The sequence below is a fragment of the Quercus robur genome, chromosome 2, assembly GCF_932294415.1.
Source record: "Quercus robur chromosome 2, dhQueRobu3.1, whole genome shotgun sequence".
NCBI lineage: Eukaryota > Viridiplantae > Streptophyta > Magnoliopsida > Fagales > Fagaceae > Quercus > Quercus robur.
In genome coordinates this window covers 15,357,785-15,383,028 of record NC_065535.1, presented here as the reverse complement: position 1 = coordinate 15,383,028, position 25,244 = coordinate 15,357,785, and the positions used below count along the sequence as shown (strand labels likewise).

The 25,244-nt window shown below is 34.0% G+C and overlaps 1 protein-coding gene and 1 non-coding gene across 2 annotated transcripts; one reads left to right on the top strand and one right to left on the bottom strand.

Moving 5' to 3' along the window:
• Positions 1-3,162: 3,162 nt before the first annotated feature.
• Positions 3,163-7,116, bottom strand: LOC126712572 (glycosyltransferase family 92 protein At1g27200). The gene is made up of 2 exons (XM_050411948.1): positions 5,022-7,116; positions 3,163-3,656 (listed from the first exon to the last, which is right to left on the bottom strand). The coding sequence occupies exon 1, from the start codon at positions 6,880-6,882 to the stop codon at positions 5,032-5,034; it is 1,851 nt and encodes a 616-aa protein (XP_050267905.1). The 5' UTR covers positions 6,883-7,116; the 3' UTR covers positions 3,163-3,656; positions 5,022-5,031.
• Positions 7,117-18,225: 11,109 nt separating this feature from the next.
• Positions 18,226-18,328, top strand: LOC126716267 (U6 spliceosomal RNA). The gene has a single exon (XR_007652074.1). It is a non-coding gene; the product is annotated as a U6 spliceosomal RNA (small nuclear RNA).
• Positions 18,329-25,244: the final 6,916 nt, after the last annotated feature.

Below are 25,244 nucleotides of genomic sequence, written 5' to 3'. Positions count from 1 at the left end.
TGATTTTGTCTCTTAACAAAGTCAAACTCATAAACTTCAAAAGCAAACAAATGGCAAGACAAGTAAAATTTCAAGAGACCCACTCTCATACATTGGACCTAAACACAAACCCATGTGAAATTTCCCTCATAAAAGAAATTTGTCAAACACTTGGTAGTTCATGAACTAGAAAGCACGAATGCGGCTGGGAGGGTGCCGCACCCGAGTCCGACGCGGGACGCAGCATCCGACATGGTTGCCCGCGCGTCGATGCCGCGTTTGAGTTTTTTTTTTTTTTCTTAGATTAGCGTAGACTCGGCTCGATTCGCGCCAAATCGGCTTTGATTCACGCCGAACCAAGCTGATTCGACTAGAATCGAGCCGTAGCAGTCATATCTGGTCGTATCGACCAGCGACCGAAACAGCCAATACGGCTGAAACTGGCTGGAAACGGCCGAAACTGGCCGAAATTGGCCTTGAATTGGCCGGAAAATCCAAAATTCTCACCTCAGAGGCATAATAATGTGTTTCTTGCCTTTTTCTTTCTTTGTTTTGTGAATCAAAGCATAGTAATGTGTTTTTTAAAAATATTTTAATAGTAAAAATATATAGAAAATATAAATAAAAATATTTTTAATAGTTTTTTAATCGTTAAGTCCCGCCACACCCGCACCCTACTTTTTCAAAAATTGCCAAGTCCCGCACCCGAGTCCCGAAACGCACCCATGCTACATAGTTCATGAACTTGTGCCCACCCCATTGACAGATTCAAGTATGGAAACTCTCAAAATCCTAAATCTAAATTCTATACAATCTTCCCAAAACCAATTACATTCCATTCAAAATCAAAGAGAACACAAGAAAACATCAAATTTTTTGTTATAGAAGTCGCAGGTAAGAAGAGAAATGAAGGAGAAACAAACCAAAAGGAGAGAGACAACAATGAAATTTTGAAACACTAAGCCGAGTCGACCCAGTTAGGAAAGAAAAAAAAGTAGAAGAAGAAGGAAGCCCAATTGTGTTTTACTCCGGACCTGACCCGAACAAAAGGAGACCAAATCCAAATGGGCCTGGTCTGAAGCAAAGAGATCAAGCCCAAACGGACCTGCCCGGAAAGAAGAAAAGAAAAGAAAATAATAATTTTATACCTAGGTGGGCCTTAAGATAAAAAATATAAAGTGCGATCAAGCCTAAATAAATTTTGGTTTATTTATGGATTTGGTTAATAGGTAACCTTAGGGTATTTGTTTATAAATTGTTTTATGATAGCTATGATATTATTTTTATAAGAAACATAGAAGGTTGTAATTTTTTTTTTCTTTTCCTATAAAAAACTTCTAAAAATATTTTTTAAACAAATAATTTAAGTTTATACATTTTCACAACAAATTTTGAATAGCAAGTTATTATTGGTTGTTATTGGTAAGTGGGCAAAAAAATCCTTTCATAGTGGGTTTAAATTAGAACCAATAATCACCTATCTCCTAAAATTTGTTGTAAAATAATATAAGTATTGTGGATGTAGTACTTTTGTTTGAAAAATGGTTTAAAATAACATTAAAACAAAAGACAGATTTCTCTATAAAAAATTAAATAATAAAAAAAACCCAAAAGTCATCTATGTAATTGACATAAATATCACAATAATTCTCTAGGGGGGAAAATTTTGTACACCAGGATGAGAGATGTCTTATAAAAAAATAATAATAATAAAGGAGAAGAGAGACGTAAGTGATGCATGAAAACATAAGTTCCATTTTTTAGGGCTCATTCTTTTGTTGTCGCCTTTCTTTATTTCAATGCTATACAGCACCAAGATCACGCAAAGGGTGAGCGCGAACAAATACATATATAATAAACCTGAATGAATTGCCACACACAATCTCATCTAGCTGCTAGGAATATTAATATATTGAGATTCTCTCACAATTTTATGATCAGTCAGTTGTTTAACCTTTTCGGTATGCTTGCTCTTTTCTTCTGTTCTCTATGATTCACTCGTATCCCATACAGAACTATTGTCACCACCATTCTCATCATCCTCCTCATTATTTTTGCTATTATTTTCTAATTAATGTGTGACACAGAAAATTATGGTTAACGAAAGTTGGCATTGCTTATATTTCTAAACAGTTTGAACTTAATGCCGAATTGGTTTCTGTTATTGGCATACTTGCTTTTAATTTGTACAAACTGCTATCTATGTGAAGATGAAAGGGCCTTTCTTGCGCCTCTTAACAACCGATGATAATGAGCTTCTTGTAAGATTTCTGTATCTGACATCAACCGTGTCTGTATGAGAGAAAGGACCTTTCTTGCGCATATTAACAAGGTCCTGAAATTTTGTGTTAGTTTGATTTTGAGGAAGATAGGCCGATCCTACAAGAAGCTCCTTATCATCGGTTGTTAATACTTAATAGGCGCGAGAAAAGAGCTTCTTGTTAGTTTCACCCATAGATGAGGAACATAAACCAGAGAGATTGGGAACTCTTATGTAGAGAAGGAATTGAAAGCCAATGAATGTGATCAATTGATTAAGCAAGAAGATAAAGAAGTAGGCGACACGCACGGGCTTCAAACCTTACATGCAATATCTGGATCAATTAAAACAAAGGGTTCTTGTACATCATCATGTTCTGTCTCTCACAACATATATTCGTGGTTGGTCAGATATTACAGAACTCATGATGAATGGCTAGCTACTACATTGATAATCCTTGCGTTAGCACATTGCAATTGATCACAGTTTATTTTTTGATTGGGTTGACCCTTATAATGTTCATATCCAATTTTCGGAATCCTTGTTTTCACAGCTATTAGACATTTAGTGTCCATTTGGGAATCTTTTTCTAGTTTTTGTTGAAAGTATACTAAAATATACTTATACTTTATAAAAATGAGAAAAAGTGAAAAAAGAAAGTATAATCTTAAAAAGCTATACATAAAAAATAAAAAATAAAAGTTAAAGACTGATGTTAGAAAGACTCTTAGATTCATGCACCTATGTCTTTCCACTACTCCACAACTCTGGGAATGGTGCTTAGTCAAGTATTGAAAACGTGTTTTTAGCTCTGGATGGTCCTTTTTTGGATTAGTGGTTAAGCAATTCATTGGTCAAATGCTAGCTTGTCCTTTTTTTCACATTTTTATGCCAATTCTGCTTTATTTTGTATAAGAAGGAACTTAATTTGGAAATATATATAATTCATAGATTACATTGAACTGCTACTTATATGATATTTGCAATTGCAGTTGCAGGATTCATTGAGATGGAACTTTCTTATTATGGTTGTAGTGGGGAGAATGCTAAACAAGTATTGGGCCTAATTATAATAAATGTAAACACTGGGCCCAACTGGAGTATCAAACCAAGCAATGGGGATAAGTCTCGTGATGGCCAGCCCACTTCTCAATCAACATAAAACCTCGGATCTTCGATTAGGCCCAACATCCACCTAGGCAGCACGCCGAGATCACCTCTGAGGTATATTTGAGTTACCGAGATAAGTTGCAGAAAGACCAAACTTCCCCAAGGTAATCTTCTAGAGGTTCTTGGTGATTCCATAACTAACTCCGCATCGATATAGGTCACCTACCTAATATCACCGTATTCAATGTAAAAGGACAAGCCTGAATAGTAGGAGAAGCCCTAAAAGTCTCTGTTCATGACGAAAAGCCTGCAAAAGAAGAGGGATATATAAGATTAGCAATTGTCCAAGTGAACGTTCGGTAATCTAGGTGGACTGGGACAAAGGATGAAGAAGAGGAAAATGACTCATATAAAAGGAAGGAAAGAAGACTCAAAGAGGGGGCATGTAACATATGAGACTAAAACTAATAAAAGAGATTTTGGTATTTTTACGTGTTCTTGTCCAAACTTCCCTTTGTGGATCAACACCAACCCATATCACTGCAACACGTGTTTTGCTTAGTGTCTTAATCCAGAGAACTAAGGGCAACGCTCCTACAATAGTCTTTCCTTAAAACATGATACTTGTCCGTTCAAACCAAAAGCAGTGAACTATATAGCAGATAACATCGATTCGGTAGAAAGGCTAACCAATACATGCATATTAATTCCCAGTGAAGCTCCTGCAATGATAGGCTAAACCAATAAATGCATACTTGTTACATTTTTAAGAATATCTTCTTGACCCTATCAATAGAACTAGCTTATGAAGTAGTTATTAGGTATTCCATCTATAATTTTTCAGATTGTTACTTTTTTTAAGAATATCTTCTTTAGTAGAGAATTTAGCATATCGAGTCAAGACTATTAGTTTTGAGGTTTGATACTATTAATAGAACAAGCATTATATATAGAGTATTTTTTTTTTTTTTAGAAGCTAAACCCAGTTTGGATACACTCGAAGTACCTAATTATAAATTTTCAAATATAGGACTTGACTTGAGTCCATTACATCCAATATATTAAACCAATTTGAATGATGACATGTGATAAAAAATAAACCCATGTCACACTGGACCCAAGCTTTACGCTCAAATAAATGTGTACCCAGTTATACACTACAATTTTGGTTTTTTTTTTTTTTCCTCCCAGAAAGATACTATTTTCTCTCCGTGCCAATCCCTTTTTGTTTTAGAAGCACGAAAAGTCAGCACATATCTCTCCAAATTTTCCTGTGTTTTAATTCTCATCAAGTTGTGGCTGAATATACGTAACAAACAAGTAATTTCTTTGTTTATTCAAAACACAAGACAATCAAATGAAGCATATCCGTTCTATTTCGCAACTAAAAAGGAGAGAATATCATAACCATTCAACGAAAGAAGTGTTGATTTTAAAAACAAAAACAAAAACAACACCATATAACAAAACAAATTCCTTCTTTACTAACCTATAAAGCAATTAAAAATAAAAACAAATCACAAACTAGAAAAAAAAACTAACTCTTTAATGTACATACATACAGCCTCTGTCTACAATTCTAAGTCACCAAATGAACCCAATAGAAAAGTTTCACACGTAAAACCCTAAGTAATAAAAAAAAAAAATCTTCGTTAGGGTTTAAAGGTGAAACCTTGAAATATTCATCTTTGCCACGCCATTTGGTACCCATGAGACGTGTTAGACCCGAACCAATCTTGTGTCAACAACTTCAACCGATCATCCCTAACCTCACAAAACTTCTGGGCCCAACCTTCCGGCTCAATCGGCTCGAACCCTAATCCCGGGGTCCTATCCTTGGACGTGGGGTTCACTGCCCGTTTCCAATCCACCACATTAGCCGAGACCCGCCTCCGAAACTTGGTTCGAAACTCGGACCAAGCTTGGTACTTATAATGATTCACCACCACATCCTCCATGCTCACATGTATAGAGCGAAAAAAACTCTTCTTCACTTCAAAATGGTGTATCGCATTCTCCAAAGACGAATCAACTGCATCAAGTAACACAATAGACTTGTGTCTTTCGTGAACCTTTCTTCGACACGTGTACCCTTGTGTGACACCCTCGACCGGATGCGATGTCTGATTCGACGGTCCAAACTCGTTGCATCTAATTTGAAGTTGCCCAATCGAACGCTTTGATGTTGGCAAGAGTGAGGTAAGAAGTTTTGATGAACTGGGTCTGTGCCACGTGGGACTGAAAACAAATTCATCAACATCAACGTACATCATCCAAGTGCACGATTGGTTAGCGTAGAGAGCAGCGTGGGAGAACCCAGCCTCTTGAGTCTTAGGCCAAATCCAAAACAACGTCGTAACGTTAAAACCCTCATGGTTGAGCTCCTCAACAACCTTACCCAATTCATCGTCGCTACCGTTATCGTACAATATGAACTTTTCGACTCCAATTCTCGAGTGGTACATTACCCACTCTCGTAAAAACTTCGCCACGTTGTAAACCATTGTACATGCGCACAGTAGCGACCTCGGCTCCTGGCTCGCTAGCGTGCGCCGCCGCGGCGTGTAGTACGCTACCGAGGGGACTACCGTGTTTTTAGGAACGATTTCGAGGGAGATTTTGATTCGCTCGGAGGTAACGGCAGCCGTTAATTTCGGGTGGTGGCATCTGAATACTTCTTGGTTGGAGCTGGTGACGGCGGTTCTAACGGCGGCGTTTTTTTCTCCGTCGTCGCTGAATACGCAGTTGAACTCTCTTGGAGGCTTGTTCGCTAACTGACGGTTTATGCCTTTGACGAATAGAACGACGTCGTTCTCAGTCGAAAAGGACTCGTACGCAATGGTAGTCCACCTGATGAGTTCCGACGAAACCTGTTTATTTTCCGGCCACGCGTCAGTCTCCGACGATCTTATCAGAGCCGGCTGAATAAACGGCCGGCGGCTATGAAGGCTGTCAGGCAAAACGCATTTGAACGTGGTTCGATTCGGGAACGCCAACTCGCCGGAAAAATTCGCCGGCGACTTGGCTCCGTTCGCGAACAGACACTCGTACTCCGCGTCGCCGGAATCCGGAGTCGGTAATGCCGCCCCCGGAGAAACAATCACGAACACCTCCCAATCCGGAAAAAGAATCGCTACGGTGGCGACGGAGTTTCCGATGGAGGACACGCGGCGAGTCCGGAGCTGGCCGCCGAGCTTTTCATGATCATCTCGGATCGCGAGGTTGGGAAAACCCGGGTCCTTGGATCGGGTCCGGAGATCCGACGTGGAATTAAGAACGTGTTTCTTGGTAATAGAGTTTCGAGCGAGATAGACAGAAACGAATGTGAAGAGCAAAACGACGAGCAGAGCGAATAGGAAAGCCGTACGGACCCTCCGCCGCATTTTTTCTTGGAGAGAGAAAAAAAAATTGAAATACAAAGCGGTGGTGGGAGTATCAAAATTGGGATTGGATTTATATGGAAAGATTGGGAGGTGGGTTACACAAAAATTTGTGTTTTCTGTTGATTGGAAACTTCTCTTTAAAGAGAACATCTCGGCGTTTAGGCTTGTTTTTAATACTGAAGTAGTTCTACTACTTTTGATCTGGGTTTGTTTGTAGGAAAAGGAAGGCTTTATTATTGGTATATTATATATATAAAGAAGAGTTCGAGAGGGGAAGTGTTTGTGCTTGTGTCACAACTCACAATAACCCTATACTTGTATGTAGTAAAGGGTTTTGTTTTTCCAAAAATAATTAGTACCGCACAAAAATCCTGAATTTTTGTGGCAATTCAATGCGGCTGATTGTGATCGGTGAATAAAAAAGTTATGAGTATATGTAGAAGTGACAAACAGCTAATTACAGTCTATTAATAAAAATGATGAGTTTCTTTTTTTTTGGGTGGTATTAGAAATACTCTTTTTGCTTTAGTATTGTTCCTTTTTCTAATTTGATGGTAACTGGTATCCGTGGGCTCTGGGTGCTTAACAGATTCAATTCTAACATGTGTAGAATATCCATCTAGATTTAACCTTTTTTTTTTTTTTTGGTTGACGTAGGTTCAATTGGTTATTTGCCTTTTTTTATGGGTGGGTAGTGTCCTAAATTGAACATGATATTATAATAGACATAAGAATTTATTTTAGGACTTGAAAAATAAAAACAAAGACGTTAGGTTAACCCTTTCATTCAATAATATTCTCTAAAAAAAAATTAATCCAATCTCGTTTAATGATAATTTTTAATAGCTATTATATTCGTTCTTCAATAACATTTTCGGTTTCTAAAAATAATTATTATTATTGTAGGGGCGTTAGGCCCAGCAATATATATATATTTCTATGTATATATTGGGTCGGGGGTCCAATCCGAGAACATAAAGTAGTCCGAGGAGGGGTGAATATTATCACGAGAGTCCATGTTAGTAAGTGAAGAGATTAGTTTTGATCATTAGGGTCCATGAGGGTGGTCCGAGGATGAATGCCTCCTCGATTGAGCAAAGCCGAGGTCTGAAGGGGTGGTCTGTCATCTAGGGCAACGTTCCAAGAGATTCTATTGATACAGATAAGTATCACAGAAGTGCGGGATATGGGAAAATCCTAAAATATCTAAAGAGAAAGCTGCTACCACCGCATTGAATACTCTATAGTTAACTCTCTGGCCACATTAATGAAAAAGTGATACCTGAATAGTAATTTTTAGCCTTACAACTACTACTAGAGATTTTAGGAAGGTGCTGATGGGACAAAGATCAACACCAGTCATCTACTCTACACGTGGAGGGTAGAGACGAAGAAAGGAAGAGAGTATAAAACAAAAAGAAGATCCTGAAGGAAAGAGATTGAGAAATTGAGAGAAAAACATTGTAGCAATCAAGAGTTGAACTTGTAATCAAATTTGAGAAGAAATATATATGAACTGATCTCCTCGGATTGTGCTGATGATGATTTTCTTTAGATTAAACCAGTTTATCTTCATTTTCTTATCATCTGGATCCACCTTACTTGTTGTCTAACTCATTAAAGCCCAGTTTTCTAACCCACTCTTTACAAATTCATTGTATTGGGCCTAAGTTCAACCATCCTTTGGGTTTGGGAGCCAAATTGTGTCCTTACAATTATTATTATTGTGCAATTAGTTCTTCACTACTTCTTGATATGTTCAATAAAAACAACTATAATTTATCCTCTCTCTCATCCTTTCAAATATTCTAAAAGTCACTAAAAAAAAAAAATCAATAAGACTCAAAAATCATAATAGAACACCTTTCCTTATTTGTTGTTTAAAGCAATGTTGTCAATTCCGTACCGTACCGGCCGGAATATACCGTACCGGCCAGTAATCCGATACGCTCAACCCCCCTGTTTCGTACCGGAAAAAATACCGGCCGTACCGGCCAATTTCGGGCAATACCGGCTGGTACCGGGTGTACCGGCCGGTACAGAAAAAAGTTTTTTTTTTTTTTTTTAAGTTTTGTAATTTTTGAATTTTTGTTAGGAAAGAATGGTAACTTATTTGCATTAACTTATTAGTATTATTTGTTTTCTTAGTATGCAATAGTAACTTTTAAGCTTTCAATTTTATTTTTTTATTTTTTTCCCTTTTAATTGATACTAAAGTTTAAAACCATGAATAATTAGTTCTGAATTGAGGAAATGTTTTATGGTAAACTTTTATATTTATTATAATATATATATATATATATTTATAAATATAAAAAATAGTGGTAAACCTGAAACGGTACACCGGTATTGACTGGTATCCGAAATATATCGTACTGGTGGCCAAACCGATACGGCCTCCGGTACGGTATTGACATCCTTGGTTTAAAATCAAAGGAAAAAAATAAAATAAAAAACTTTCCATTTTATCTAACTATTCAAGAGATAAATGATCATTGCACGTTTAAAGTGACTCTTTAGAGGACATATCTCAATCTTGATTTGCTTCCTTTCATGTACTTAGTAAAAGGGAGTATTTACCATCTCTGTGTTCATTTTAAATGTTCAAAAACTTGATTGTTTAAATAAATATCAATGTAAAGGGCACTACTTTTTCTTTTTCTCTTTTTTAAGAAACAAAAATACAGAAGAGAGGAAATAAGATTCTATCTTCTAACAATTTTAGAAGATAGAGGGAACTACATTTTTTTTTTTTTTTTTTTGGAGGAGAATAGAGGAATCTAATTGGACCATATTTCTTCATTATTGTAGTCTACTATGATTTAAAAAACACACGCTTCACTTTTGGTTGATCTCGTGTTTTTTGGCTATATAAAATTTGGAAACCTCTCAATTTTACATGTATTTATTCTAATTTATATTTTTATTGAATTTAAATTTTACTCTATAGTTTTTGTTGAACTCATAATATTTTGTCACATAAGCTTTTATATCCTCACAATTTTACACATCAATATTCTAATATATATTTTGCATAAAAAATAATATTCTAATATTTATTCATTAATTAAACTTAAATTATTTTATATATTTAAACTATCAATCATAATAAATATCTATTAATGATTATTGTAAGGCCAAATTTGGTTCATAAGCCCAAAAGGTAATAGGATCTAGGCCCAAAGAGTCCAATACAATGAATACGTAGAGAGTAGGTTGGAAAACTGGGCTTTAATGAGTTGAATAACAATTATAGTGAATCCAGATAACGAGAAAGTAAAGAAAAACTAGTTTTACCCAAAGAAAATCGTCTTCGGCACAATCCAAGCAGTTTAGTTCTTGTATATATTTCTTTTGGATTTGATTACAAGTCCAGTTCTTATTGTTACAGTGATTTTCTCTTAATTCTCCGATCCCCCCTCCCTCAGGGCCTTCTTTCTCTTTTATACTATCCTCTTTCTTTCATCTCCACCCTCCACATGTAGACCAAGTTGCTAGTTTTGATTCTTGTCCCATCAGCACCTTCCTAAAGTCTCGGGGTGTAGCTGTAAGGCTGAACATCACTGTTCAGACATCACTTCCACATTAATGCGGCCAGAGAGTTAACTACAGAGTATTTAATGCGGTGGTAGGAAAGTGTTGATGTGACAAGGATCAATATCAACAATCTAATTTACATATGGAGGGCAGAGATGAAAGGAAAAAGATAATATAAAATAGAAGGGAGGCCCTGAGACAAAGAGATCAGGAAAAAAAAATATTGTAGTAATAAGAGCTGTACTTATAATCAACTTCAAGAAATATATATATATATATATATAAGAACTGATCTTCTCGGACTGTGCCAAGAACCATTTTCTTTAGAGAAAACCAGTCTATCTTTACCTTATTGTCATTTAGATCCACTATAATTGCTACCTAGCTCATTATAGCCTAAGTTTTTCAACCCACTTTTTACAAATTCATTGTATTGGACTCTTTGGGCCTAGATCCTTCTAACTTTTGGGCTTAGGACTTAAATCTAGTCCATACAGTTTTATATTCAAACTCAATCATAATAAATGTTTATTAATGATTATCATAATTATATATTTAATAGTTTTGTATATATACACAATTATAATAAATACCATTATTATCAAATTTCATATTTATATAACTTTTTTAGGTAGGATATATAGGTCAATATAGAAATGCTTAATAATAAGTAGCTATGTAATTGTATAAAAATGAAGTAATTTGACCTCACAATTATATACATCATTTTATATATATACATATATATATATATATATATAGTTTCAACTTATGGCGTCCGTTTCTTCTAATATATATATTTTGTATGATTTTAAATTTTATCTATAATTAGACCACCCATTATAATCTTACCATATCAACACATAAAAAAAATCATAATAAATGATTGTAAGGGCATGATTTGTATCGACCCAAAAAGATATTGGGTTCGCACGTAAAAAGGCCCAAACAATATCATTTGTAGAGCGTGGGTTTGGAAGGCTAGGCATTGGTCACCAGATGGTGGTTTGTCATGGTGTTTATACAGAATTAAATCGCATTCGCTCGAGGAGTCTTTCTCTTGGAGGCGGGCTGGAAGGCTCTAGTTCCTGGCCTATTTTCCCAGCCACCTCTTCCGGATTGCTTGTCCCTCTTTTTATATTAGCCTGTATTCCCTATCCTTCGTCCACGTGTAGGATCGACTTTCCAAGACTGATACTTGTCCCATCAGCCCATACCTAAAGTGGTTGGGGGTGGTTGTAAAAGTTGAAGAGCATGGCTCTGTCAGGTACAGAATGCTTTATTGCAGTACTGGCAGCCTTTCACTTGTGCTGTTCCCGCACTGTGATCACTTTTCCTTTTAGGGGCATTTATGGCATGCCGTGTAGGAGCTCGTCCTCGGCCATTTCCTTAGGACGTCCACGGCTCTCATGGTACATCCTCGGCCCTGTATCTCCTTGGCGCAGGCCTTGGGCCTTAACCTGAAATGGGCTAGGGTCACAAACTCTCTGGCCCCACAATGATTATTAATAATTATAATTGTAAGGACTCAATTTGTAACGATCCCAAACTCGTATTGGGTTCGAACGGTAAAGGCCTAAACAATAAATTTGTAGAGCGTAGATATAAAAGAACTAGATTAACTTTAGAAGAAAAACGATTAAACTTAACGTTTCTAGATGGATTAACACAAATATTACGATCAATTTATCCTTGAAACAAGCTAAGTTCTTTATTTCATAAGATTTTCTTCTAAGCATCACTTGTTTAGAAGTTCTGATCCCTTCTTTCAATGCATTCTTCCATATTATATACTGCCCTCTTGGTGTCATCTTCACCACACACGTGTAGGTTGGATTCGAAGGATCCCTTCCTGTCCCATCCAACACTTCTTGGAACCTTCAACCAGCAGCTGTAAGACTGCTTCATTACTGTTCAGGCATCACCTCCACATTAATGAGGCCAGAAAGTTGGTTGAGAGGCAATTAATGCGGAGGCAGCAGTTGTTAAAGATATTTGTTTATCTTTTCTTTCTTACCCTTGGCCTCATGTCCCACCTTTAGTGGTAATGCAACTTCCAAGTGTGTTTGTGACAATACGACGTTCAGGTCGTCCTCGGACACATATTGCCGAGAAGGATTTTGTCCTCGGACGAATACTGGACCCATCTCATGTGATATCTACTCCTCTTTTCATTTGGTTCCCCTTATAACCTTATGTGGGCCTCCTCAGATAGTTTAACGTCCTCGGATGGGCCACAGGCCCAGTTAACACGGTTTTAATAATTATTGATTAATTGGCCCCCACAATAATAATCATAAAATTTTGAATTTAGACAAAAATTAAAAAAGAGAGATAAAAACCATATTTTATTAAATATTCTCATACATTACACAAGTTACTGCCTAGTTTTATCTTTAAAAAGAAGAAATTAATAACTCCTAAGGGGGACCTTGAGAATGAGATTAAACTATAGCTTGCCCAATTTATAATGCATTTGAATCTTTATATGTTTTTGAAATGGAAAGGATCTTGATGGCTATAAACAATAAAGTCCACTTAATTCTTAACATAAATCAATGAAATAGGTTTGACTTACCTCCAGTATTTTTTTAATTGAAGGACTCCTTTTATTTTAAATACATAATAGCAAGTGGTAGTGAGTTTTAATCACCACATTTTATTTAGTTAGTGGGTGATATGACAGTTTCTCAATTAAACCAAAGAAAATTCCAGTTAAAAAAGTACGGTAAGTAAACCAAACCCCAATAAAATACACCCATGCCACCATATTATTTACCTGTTTATTGAAGAAAAAAAAAACCATATTATATTATTTACCAAAATAGTATATGACAAATTGACAATTAGTCAATTACCAATTTGCTCTTAGTTCTTAGAACACCTAAACCCACAAGGGGGGAAAAGAAACTAAATTATTTATATTATATATGAATTTTTTTACGAGTAATATTATGTGTGATTAATCATTAATATAAATAATAGATTAGCATTGAAGATGCGTCACAATCAAATTACGCACGTACCCTGTTACTTATTAATTTGTTTTTTTTTTTTTTTTTTTTTTTTTGTTGTTGTTAACAAGAGCAACAAAATAAAGTTAATTTGGCTTACTCTATTATCAAACCTTTTTTTTTTTAGAAGATATTATTTAACTTAATTAATAGCTTATTATAACAGCTTATAAAAAAATATTTTTAATAACTATTTATGATTATTTATAATTGGTCTGTTGAGCTAACTTAAAGTAAAATCCACTTCAATTTGACGATCACTGCTCACCAATGCATATATCTAATGTATTCACCAAGAAAAAAGAACTAAAATATATTGTGGCATACTGGCATGAATAATTTAGTAATTTTTTTATTAGAACATTGATTTTTTTTTTTTTTTTGATACAGAACCTTGATAAATTTAATATCTTCAATATATGCACTTTTTATTTTGGCTTGATTCATCATATGTGTGTTATTATAGAAAAAAAAATTGTTATTATGTATGTTAAAAAATGTTATTAATTGTCAAGAGTCTTAACTCAGCTCGTTGGCACTTTTACTTTTTAATGTTTCTAATGAAAATATTTAGGGTTCAAACATCCCCTCAAACTATCAAATTATGAATATTTAAAATTTTTTTTATTAAATTGAATAATTCATTATATAAAATATTAAACTAAATATTAAATTAATATGAAAATGCTACTAGGTGATGTAAGCCCTATTGCAGTTCGTAAATGGTTCGATGGCATTTACGCATTTGGCATTATAATTATTGCCTATTCTGGAGTAACTAATTAATAATATCAAGTCCGGCTATTAATTATGGATTTTAGTTAGCTCAACTGATAAAGTCTTTTAATATGTTGAAACTCCTAAAAAAGAGTCCTGTTATTAACTTTCTTCTCCAAAAATTATAAAATAAAGTCTTGCTATTAAATTTCTTTTAATAGCATCGATCCATCCCTTTGGTAATATTCCCTTTTGTAGACTTGTACAACGCCAAAATGATAGGAGAAAAAGTATGCATCTCTTGTGACAATGATATCAAACGAGTAGTGGGTTCCAGTTAGCTCAACTGGTAAAGTTTCTGATGGTTGAATAAGAGATCTAGGGTTCAATTCCCGCCTACACCAAAAACTGATTGGTGTCTTGGTCTGATGAGAAAGAACAATCATCAGGAGCGGATGTCATAGGTTGAAACTCTCTAAAAAAAAAGATATCAAATGAGTAAATATAAGTATATAACAGACTAATAAGTGAATATTATAAAGAAAATGTTAAATATACTATTAATTTTATTTTGTGTTTGGTATCACTTCAATAATATAAAATAAAAATTATATTTTTTTAGTGATGATACAATAATTTTTAAGATTTAGTGATATACAATAATTATCTATTTTATAAAATATTTAAATTTAACATAAGTTTATTGAGGATTTCAATTATTTATGAACTTTTTGATGTATCAATTTGAAAATTTTTAACCTAAAAATATATAAATCAAGATCATCATAAAGGTTCATAAGAAAACTAGTCTGCCAGATAATGAGGATTTCAATTAGTTTTGCAATTGGACAATATATTTCTCCCTATAAAGCATGAGGTTAATTAATTTAGAGTTCAACTAAGAGGATAGGAAATGAGAGGAAAAGGTTTTAAGAAGCAAAGTCACTTTTACAAAAACTAAGACACTTTATTGAAGAAAGTATTGAGCAATTTATCCAGGAAAAAGATAGTTTTCTTTTTTTGTTTTTATAATTCAATAGTTGGGAAATGAGAGATATAAATATTGAATATTTTCATTAACTAGTTAGACTACAGAGTTCTTGATAGGAAAAATATATATTCTTTACGTACAAGAAATTATTATTAACAATAACAAAAATAATAATGAACACTATATGGCCATGAGAAAATGAGAAATATATAGTTATTTATTAAATCTTGATTCTCAATACAGAATTATAAACCGGATTTTGTGCTATAAAACGAGAGTAGAGTCAAGTGTGTTGGACAAAATCACATCAAATACGCAGCAAGCAAGCGATCAGGGAAGGTGAGAGCTGCGTGGGTCATGGCTTTACAGCTTTTTAGCTTCGCACATTCTCTCTTAGACCTAAGCAAAAGGTTTCTCAAATTCTCCTTGCACTGCACACAAGGTTTCATTCCAAATAAAACTTTATGCCTATTTCACGAAAGGGATTATATCCTTTAATTGTTTCGAAAGTTAACTCACGTGTGATATGCTTAACTTTATCCAGTTTCCTATATGATATATATTTTTTCTTATGAAAAAAGCTGTTAGATGATTGAGAAAGGTGCCTAGCTAGCAAAATTAAATAAATTCTACTTTTTCTTTTCTTTTCATAATATCATATTAGTTTTTCTTTGAAAGGAAAACTATGTAAATATATTTCAAAAAAACCAATGAAACTAGAATAAAACAAAGTATAACACAAAAAAGCCCATTAAGGTAGAATAAGATAACTTCAAACATGTTTGAAATAAAAAAGTACTCAGTTTTTCTTATTTTATCTGACACATGCAACACATTTCTGGGGTTGATCAACATGAAGTGCACTGCCCATGGAAAGTTTATATCAAACAAGGAAAGCCTGCATTACCCTAGGTCAAAATTTTGACACAGAGAGTATCATCTCTCTCTCTCTCTCTGCAGGTCCAATGTTGTTATTATTATTATTATTATTATTTTGAATGAGTCCAATGTTATAATTTAATATATAAAAATATACTAAGCTAAATAGTAATATATACCACTTGACAAGGGATTTAGATAGAAAAGTATGCTTTTGATGGTAGAGAGTCCTGAATCCTGATCCTTCTTTGCATTAATAATATTATCTCACTTATAAATAAAAAAAATCGAAATTTAACTAATCAATATGACCAGTACTTGACAAGGTTTTTTGGATAGAAAAATATGGTAGAACCAAATGTCACTACTATTGTCCTTTCATTTTTGTCAACCTTTTGTATTCAACAACATTATTGAAGAGAGACTATGATTTAATAATAAACGATAATTCAACACCATGAAACGAAATTGGTGTGTCATGTATCATGTATGTATTGTAATTAGGTATTAGAAGCTGCCCCGAATCGATACGATAGATAACGTAAGCTAGCTGATTTGTTGCACCAATGGGTTTGAGGCATATGACGCGTGTGCATTTGTTTGGCAAAAGGTAATCGTGCAAGCTTCTACAATCGACGTCGTACTTCGAATATGGGCAGCAAGTCTCCTATAATGACATATATATATATATATATATATATTGAATAAAAAATATGTCATTAGAATTATATATAATTAAATTATATAGTTTCTCAAAAAAAAATTATAATTAAATTATTTTGAAGTCGACCTCAACATTTCATATCAAATCGTCACTATATCATGTTTAAATAATTAATTCTTACCCATCTTTCAAAATATTTTTGGTGAGAAGCTTAATCTTTGTAACTTGTGTCGTGCAATTAAGCAAGAGAAAGTGGAAGGATACAACAAAATTTTACAAAATTTTCATAACACCATTGTTTTGAGCTTTGATTTGATTTATGATATGCTCACAACTTAACTTGTTGTGAAAAAATTGTGAAATTCTATGAAATCTGCTATATAAAAACTCAAGTAAAATTATTAAAATGACTCATTTTGGAATATTTAATGTTGGCTATAAAACATTAAATTCGAGGCAAAACTTGATGCAATGTGGGTTTTGGGTTATTGGTAACGGGTCACCAATCTACTATGACATAGCCAAAAAATTGTAGGTAGGATTAAATTAAATATATTTAAAAAAATTTGGTCCTAAAATAACATACTTGTAATACCGTGTATATAAAATTTGTCTATAATATGATTTAAGATGTCTCTCTCTCTCTCTCATATATATATACATATATATATATATATATATATATATATATATCACTTTTTTCATCAAATCAGTTTGTTAATTGAAACTATGTCTTATATCATATTTATAATAAGGCTAAAATATTGTTTTTATTCTTAAACTTTGCATGAATTTCGATTTTCATCCCTAAGTTTTTAAATTTTTTTTTTTTTTTGTCCTTAAACAATCAAAAATGTTACAGTTATCAATTTTCAATATAATAAGTTTTTTTTTTTTAAATTTTGTTCTTAAACTATTGTAAAAATTTTATTTTCATCCCTAAACTAATGAAAAAAAAAATCTTAAAAAAGTTTGGGGACAAAAACAGTTTTTTTTTTTTTTTTTTTTTTAAGTTGTGATTAGTACAAATGAATCCATCAGTTTCATCTATCAATTATATCTTTTCATGAATTTGTTTTTTGAAATAAATTACATATATACATTTACTCGTTATATCTGGGCCTTGTTCATTTTTGGAAGATGGCATGGAGATGGAGTACCCAAGTCTAATGGGCCACCGATCTGTCGGATTAATGTGTGTATCACAAACCCAAAGGTCCATTATTCGAGAGCAGTAGAAAGATAGTCCACACGAGAATTAGACTAGATGGGTCATGACTCATTAGTCCATACCTAAATGAAAGCCCATAATACAATTCAAAGACAACATTATTATTATTATTATTTTGATGAAAGACAACATTATATTTGTACGTCGTGTGGTTTATAAAAATATATGTGATAAATATTGTGTCAAATCAGCGGTCTGTAATCTAATCATTCTAATTTAGAACCTAGAGACCTACGAAATCCACCTTCTCCTCAGATGATCTACTACTTCCATTATACAAGGAGGTCCCACAAGGCACAAACTAACGGTTCAGATTCGTCCACGGACGGGACGCGTTAGGCGTGGTTTGCCACGTTGGTAAAAACTAGAGACTGTTCTAGTTGGGATCCAACTAGTCCCACACCGTTTAGTTATACAAAACTATATATGTTTATAAGAGAAAACGAGAGAAGTAAGGAGTGTCCCTTCGGGGACATCCGATAAAATTGGAACGATACAGAGAAGATTAGCATGGCCCCTGCGCAAGGATGACACGCATAAATCGAGAAATGGTCCAAATTTTTTTTTTTTTGGTTCTGTGCTCTATTGGATTTCTCTGCTTCAGATTTTGGGTCAAATTTAAACTGGCAAGTTCAGATTCTGCTCATCCCTTTAGCTTTCAAATTGCTGTGTGATTTCTGTGCTGCTCAGATTCTGCTCATCCATTTAGTATTCAAATTTGTACTTAAAATTTTGATTGACCTATTCTGGAATTTTCTGGGTTATAAGAAGATAAGTATTACTTTTTTCTTTCTTTTCCCTCAGTTATCTTAATACTAAGGGGTATTATGAATCTTGGCTGTGATATTCTTGAATGTTAAAGTCATTTATAGCTGAAGCTTTACGAGACATTCTCACTTCTTGGATTTCTTTGGATGGCTTATTTTAAGTCATTTTTCTCTAAAAACCACTTTAAACATCAAGCTATGACCTTTTTTTTTGAGAATGAAGCTATGACCTTCTTGATTACTCAGAAAGAGGTAGCTTATCATTGTAAAATTCTACAGGCTTGTCTATGCTCAGGCTTCCAACCCATGAGTCATTGTGAGGTTCTGGGACCTGTGGTAATTATGATACCAGAGGGAGCACCTGAGATTATCTCATTTGTTGCTCTGCCTACATTTTTGTTCACTACCATGTTTGCCTGCAATTAACAAGGCAATATTTTGTTGTATGAAATGACCTGTTGCTACTAGACAATCATGTAAAATATGTACTTATTAGCCAATTAGTAGTTGGAATATTTGCAAGCTTAGTGAATAGTCAATAGAGAACCAAAATTCAACTATGCCAACTATGAGGTTTTGTTGGGATAAAAGTTAAAACATGGAAAGTAGATTTGCTGTTCAATATTCTTGATGGTGATTGGCGACCGGTGATGAAAGTAGACTTGCCCAATTTCCTTAGATTGCTCCAAATTTGATTCTCCTTTCAGTTTCAGGGGGAAGGCAAGGCATAAAACCAAAATGCCTATGTTTATATTAGTATTTGCTGGGCAATTTTTTTTGTTATGGTTGATTCAAATAAGTAAGATTAGATAGAATTTTTTTATTATATATATTTATTTAAATAAGTTTGCTTGGATTATAATAGGTTATGTTTCATTTTGTTGATATATTCTACAATTTTTTTTATAGTAAGAGTTAGAATAAATTCTAGAAAGTTGAAGATTATCTTTATCTCATTGAATAAACTCTAGGATTAGAATAAGTTTTGTTAGGCCTTTTTATGTGTCTTATTTTTATTAATGTTTTTTCTCTCTTAGAAACAAATACACAAACATAAGAAAGAGGAAATAAAGTTTTAATACAAAAGCACACAACAAACTTTTTTTTTTTGGTAGAATGGAATTATCATTAAGAAAAACTAACGAGAATGCAACAGCTCAGGACAAAGCCTGTTGAAAAACATCCCCTGGCAATCAGCCATTACAAGAGGCACCAAGTCCACAGGCAAACAAAAAAAGGAAATGAAATCTAAAGATTGACAACTACCTAAGTTAGCTAAACGATCAGCACACCTGTAGAGTCCCGATTTGTGGCCCAAATCCAAAGTATATGGGATCTCGGCCCAATGAGCCCAATACAATAAATTTGTAGAGAGTGGGTCAAAGAACTAGACTCTAACGAATTGAACAACGACTAATATGGAATTAAATGACAATCAGGCACAAACAAGATGTATTGATATCAATAGACTTTCAGCCCGAGGAGGCTATAATTATGTATATTGACCACAGTTAAATACAGAGATAATTTTGATTACTACAGTGTTCTCTTTTCCCTTTTTCAGATCCCTTTCTTTATGAAGAATCCTTCACACTATATATCCTCCTCTGGACCATCCTCATCCAACACCTGTTGATCATCCGAACCTTTACTTGAGTATCTGTCCCATCAGACACCCTCTCTAGTTCTCTGTGAGTTGCGGTAGCCAAGGTAGCACTGTTGAAAGATCTTCTCCACATAAATGCGGTTAGAAAAGCAACTGAAGTGCATTTAATGCAGTGGTGGCAGCTTTCCCTTAAATATTTTTAAGTCCCCTTCCTTCTTGTATGTTCAAGAGGCACATCCCTATAATTGAAGTTTCTTGGAAGGTCATTTTAATTGCTGGATTACATACTTTGAACCATATTCATCAAGCCCGAGGAGGAGTTACTCCTCAGACAACCTTTCATTTGCTCCCTACTTATGGGACCTCATTTGCTCCCTACTTATGGGACCTGGTCTAAAAATATCTAATAATTATTTGTTCCTCCTTGGACCCATCTATATCCTCGGATAAAGCCCAAGGCACAATATACGATATTAGGCCCTTGCCCCTACAACACCTATTAGCTTTACGATAGATATGCTTGATGCTTAGTTGGGGAATCTGTGCAGCTACATATGCACACAACAAACTTCACTCCAAAGAGTTTGTGGATTGAATTTTAAAGGGTTCTCATTTCCCACATGATTTCTTCTTTAGCTAGTTATGGAGCCCCTCAAAAACTACTTTACTTTTTGTGAAAATGCATTCATAATTGGCCACCAACTCATTTAGTAATCTTCCTCTTTCATGATTAATGCCAGCAACAATGTACCCGTTGCCATTAGTTAGAAAGCCCACTACATGCCTTATAGTATTGGTATTAGTCATGAATAATGTTATTAACATAACAACAAATAGCTATTTAGTTGTCTTGAGTAATGTTCTATACATAACAATTAGCTATTTAGTTTCAAATACTACTTGAAAACCTATCAGGGACTTTATTTTACTAGATTTTCAACTAGTATTATTCCAATGTCCCATGTCTCTCCTCTTTATCATTACAAAATAGAGTTTTTGGTTGACCTATAACAAACTTACCATAAAAAACTAGAGAAATCTTTCAAACTCTTCTTATATTTTTTTAACTCACCATTAGATTGCATTTTCTTATTATATCCTTCATGCTTGCAAAATTTTAAAGAGATCAAATATCAATAGCTATGTTATCAATCAAATGTTTAAATTTCAAGTTTTTGTAGTCTTAAATTATGTAAAAAAAAATAAGTTTATGGATCAAATAGTAAATAGTATCCGATTTGAACAAAATTTGACATGCGTGTTAAAAATATAAAAAACATGCAATTCAATAGTTATATTCTCAAAATATATAACCATGTTAATTTTTTTAGTGAGAGTTTAATTTGAAGTGAAACTTTGTTCATATAAAATATCATTACATGTTAGAATTTCCTTTCGTTTGTTCTTTGGGCCCTAAGTTGCATATCCGACAGTCCACTAATGGGAGAGGCGAAACTAAATCCAAATGACAACTCCAGAGACAAAATTAGGCCTTTCGAGATAATGGGGCCATTCCATGTGACCATTTGGGTCTCTCGTTGAGTAGTTTTGTATTGGTCTTGTTATTTTCACTAGTCCTATGACAGAATTGTGGGCCATGAAGGAAGAATTAAGGCTAACCCTAAATAATGAAGTGTTTCTCAGCAGCTCAAGGGGGAAAAAAAAGCATCGACTTGTGCCTTGTTCATTGGATATTGAAATGTAATAAAAAAAAATGTTGTTGTTTTCGATCCATAATTTATAGTTCTAATTCATTATTACTTCATTAAAGCATTTTGCTCATCTATATAAAGGAGACATATCACCATATCAATATTTCACAACCACCAGCAGATGATCAACTTCGACCAGTAGATGGTCAAATCACCTTTTAATTTCTTCATGTTGCTGTTGGAGCTACGATTCTCTCGAAAATTTTTGCTACATCTATTCGATCGTCCGTCTCTGGAACTACGATTCTCTACAGAATTTCTACATGACATCGCTGATCAATGTGGACCGATGCATGAGAGAAAGAAAAAATTAAATTATTTTGATGGATTGATGAATAGTATATTATGTGTCAGTTTGTCGAGCTTGGTGCGCATACCTTTTAAGTTTTAAGTGGTTTTGGTTATGATTTGACTAAAGGTTAATTTGACTAACATATTGTGAATGCTCTGATTGGACATCATTGAGGACAGGAAATCTAATGCAATCAATCCAATTTTTATGGGCAATTGAGCCACTTTCAGTCGAAAAAAAATCATATTTTAATTAGCTTTTACTATTTCCTACTTCTCAATACATAAGACATGATCATAAAATTGCCAAAGGGCAACTGTTACCAAAAGCAATAATTAACTAAACAAAGAAAAGAAAAGGTGCGGTATTTATTAGAATATTCTTAGGAGCGTGACTTTTGTTTATTTTAGAGTGCTCAATAGTCAATACTTTTGAAGTCTCCATCGAAAAATACATATTTTTAAAGCTTTAAAGTTTTAACATTTTTAAAGTAATATGCTTTTTCTATTAAAAAAAAATCAAAGTTAGGATGTTTCTTCTATTTCTCTTTAATGGATGGTATGTTATTAGGAAGGAAAAATAAAAAAAAGGTGGCAACCGAACCTTAAAACAAGGTGTCACATTTTGTTAGCCTTTTCTCCTAATGGGCCAAGAATTGGGGCCCAGATAAAGACCAAAATGCTATAGGTCACGGAATGGATAACCTCTACCTACTTTTATTATGACAAAAGAAATATTGGAATTGAGGAATCACCGAATCAGCTCATGATGCTAATTTCACCCCCAAAGATAAAGAAACATAATGCTAACTTTTTCTTTGGTAAAAAAAACGGGATAACGACATTTAGGAGAAGAAAGAGATACACTAAAACCCAAGAATGGAGTCTTGTTAGCTTAAGTCTGTTACCACTAGGCCACTTGTCCGCGGGTAATGCTAACCTTTTCGGTCATAATAAGAGCATTCACAGCAGTGGAGTTAAAAATATAGCAATTTAGCTCCATCAAAAGTTACTTTATCTATTTTACCTACACACATACTACAGCAGTGGATCTATTTTAGCTTTCTATACAATAAAATAATATAAACACCACAATAAAATAATATAACCACTACAATAAAATAATATATTCCACTACCCAAAAAATTTTCACAACACCAACCACAACCACTTCTACCATCAGTCACAGCCACAGCCACAGCCACAACCACCGCCACCGCCGCCGTCGTCGCCGCCGCCGCCACCACCACCACCACCACCAGTCCATAGCAAAAAAAAAAACGATATCTCCAATCTTTTTCCTCTACCAGACCAAACAAATTCACCGATCACAAATAAAATAAAAAATCACAAACAAGCAGCACGTCGGCGAGCTCCATGGGTTTCAGACCAGCGGCGTGAGATGAGGCGATCGGCGACACAACGTCGGCGACCTTCAATGAGCTTCAGACCGGCGACTTTGATGAGCTTCAGACTGACGGCTTCGATGAGCTTCAGACCGGCGACTTGATGAGCAAGCGTTCGGCGGCGTGAGGAGATCGGCGGTGGAAGAGAAGTTTGCTTGAGAGAGAGAGATGAGAGTGACTGGGGAGATATTCAGCAAAAAAAAAAAAACTGGGGAGATGAGAGAGTGACTGAGAGAGAGACGGAGAAAGATGTGCACTCTAGCGGAACATCTAAATTTTTGGCTTATACCTCCACTGCTGCAACGTGTCTTTTGAGTATGTGGAGCTAAATTTTAGCAATATAGCAATATGCTTCCACTGCTGTAAATGCTCTTAGTAGAGACACAACTTTTATCCATGGTTATTCCCCCAAAACAACAAAGTGATAACTCATAAATTGTTCATAATAAACAATAAAAATAATATGAATCAATTGTGGACTTAAAAAAATAATAATAATAATCTATAACAACTTATCAACTTAACAATTATGAAAAATTGCACAATTTGTTCCCACGCAAACTCTCATGCTTGCTTAGCTTTCTTTGATCAAATTATGTATTTTAACTAAGTAATCGGGAGTTTTTTTTTTTTTTTTTTTCTACTCTTGTTTCCTTTTCGGCCCCTTTTTTTTGGGCTCCCTTTCCTTTTCCTTTCTACCTAAAGATAGACAATATTTTTTCACAACTGAACTCTATATTTTTTCACAACTGAACTCTCTGATTTTGATAGTAACCAGTAATAAACCACAGTTTGAAACAGTATGAAAGCAAGTTCTGTTTTTTTTTTTTTAATACATGGGTAGTACTTTTTGTTGTTGTAAAAGATTAGAAGACATGGATCGTACTTAGTACTTAAGTAGGCAAATAGCACGGACCTTTTGAGAGACCAATGTGTATTTAGTATTTACTACTTTTTTAGGGTTTGGGTTTATGACGCAGTATCTCAAGTTCTCAACTGGTGAGCTACATCAAGAATTTAGTAACCTTTCCGTTTAGTGTTTACCTTGATTTTATTGGTTTATACACCCTTTTTTTTTTGTAAGAATAAATTATACACCATTCAATGAGTTTTAAATTTATTATACAACTTTATCCACTACTTATTTTTAATAGGATGAAGAAGTAGGCCCTAAAAAAAAGCCACCTAACCCAACTGTATTTGTTGGGTTAAAAAAAAAAAAAAAACCCAACTGTATTTGTATACTAGTATATATGCAGGGAGTATGTTATTAGATGCCTTACTACAATTGTTAAAAGAAAATAAAATTAATCCCTTTCCTTTTCCGTTCAATGTTTCAATGCATTGGATGAGATATAGAGAAATACACAACTTCTTTTTTATAATTTTGTTGCGTTAATGTTAATATTGAAGATAAAGTTTATAGATATTAAAAAAAAAAAAAATTGGCGCATGTTGAAATAACAAATTGTTAGTGGTAGATAAAAATATAATGTCAATAGTAGATCTAGATGAGAGTCAGTACAAACTTGCCACATAAGTGTGTGTCAACATTCATAATTTTTATTCTATCTACATTTTATTTTGGAAGGTCAAAGATTATAGCAATCATTTATTTTTTTTGGATAGAATAGCAAGCAAATAATTGAGGACTCTAATTGTCAACAAATTGAGTGCCCATCATTATTAACGTTAAC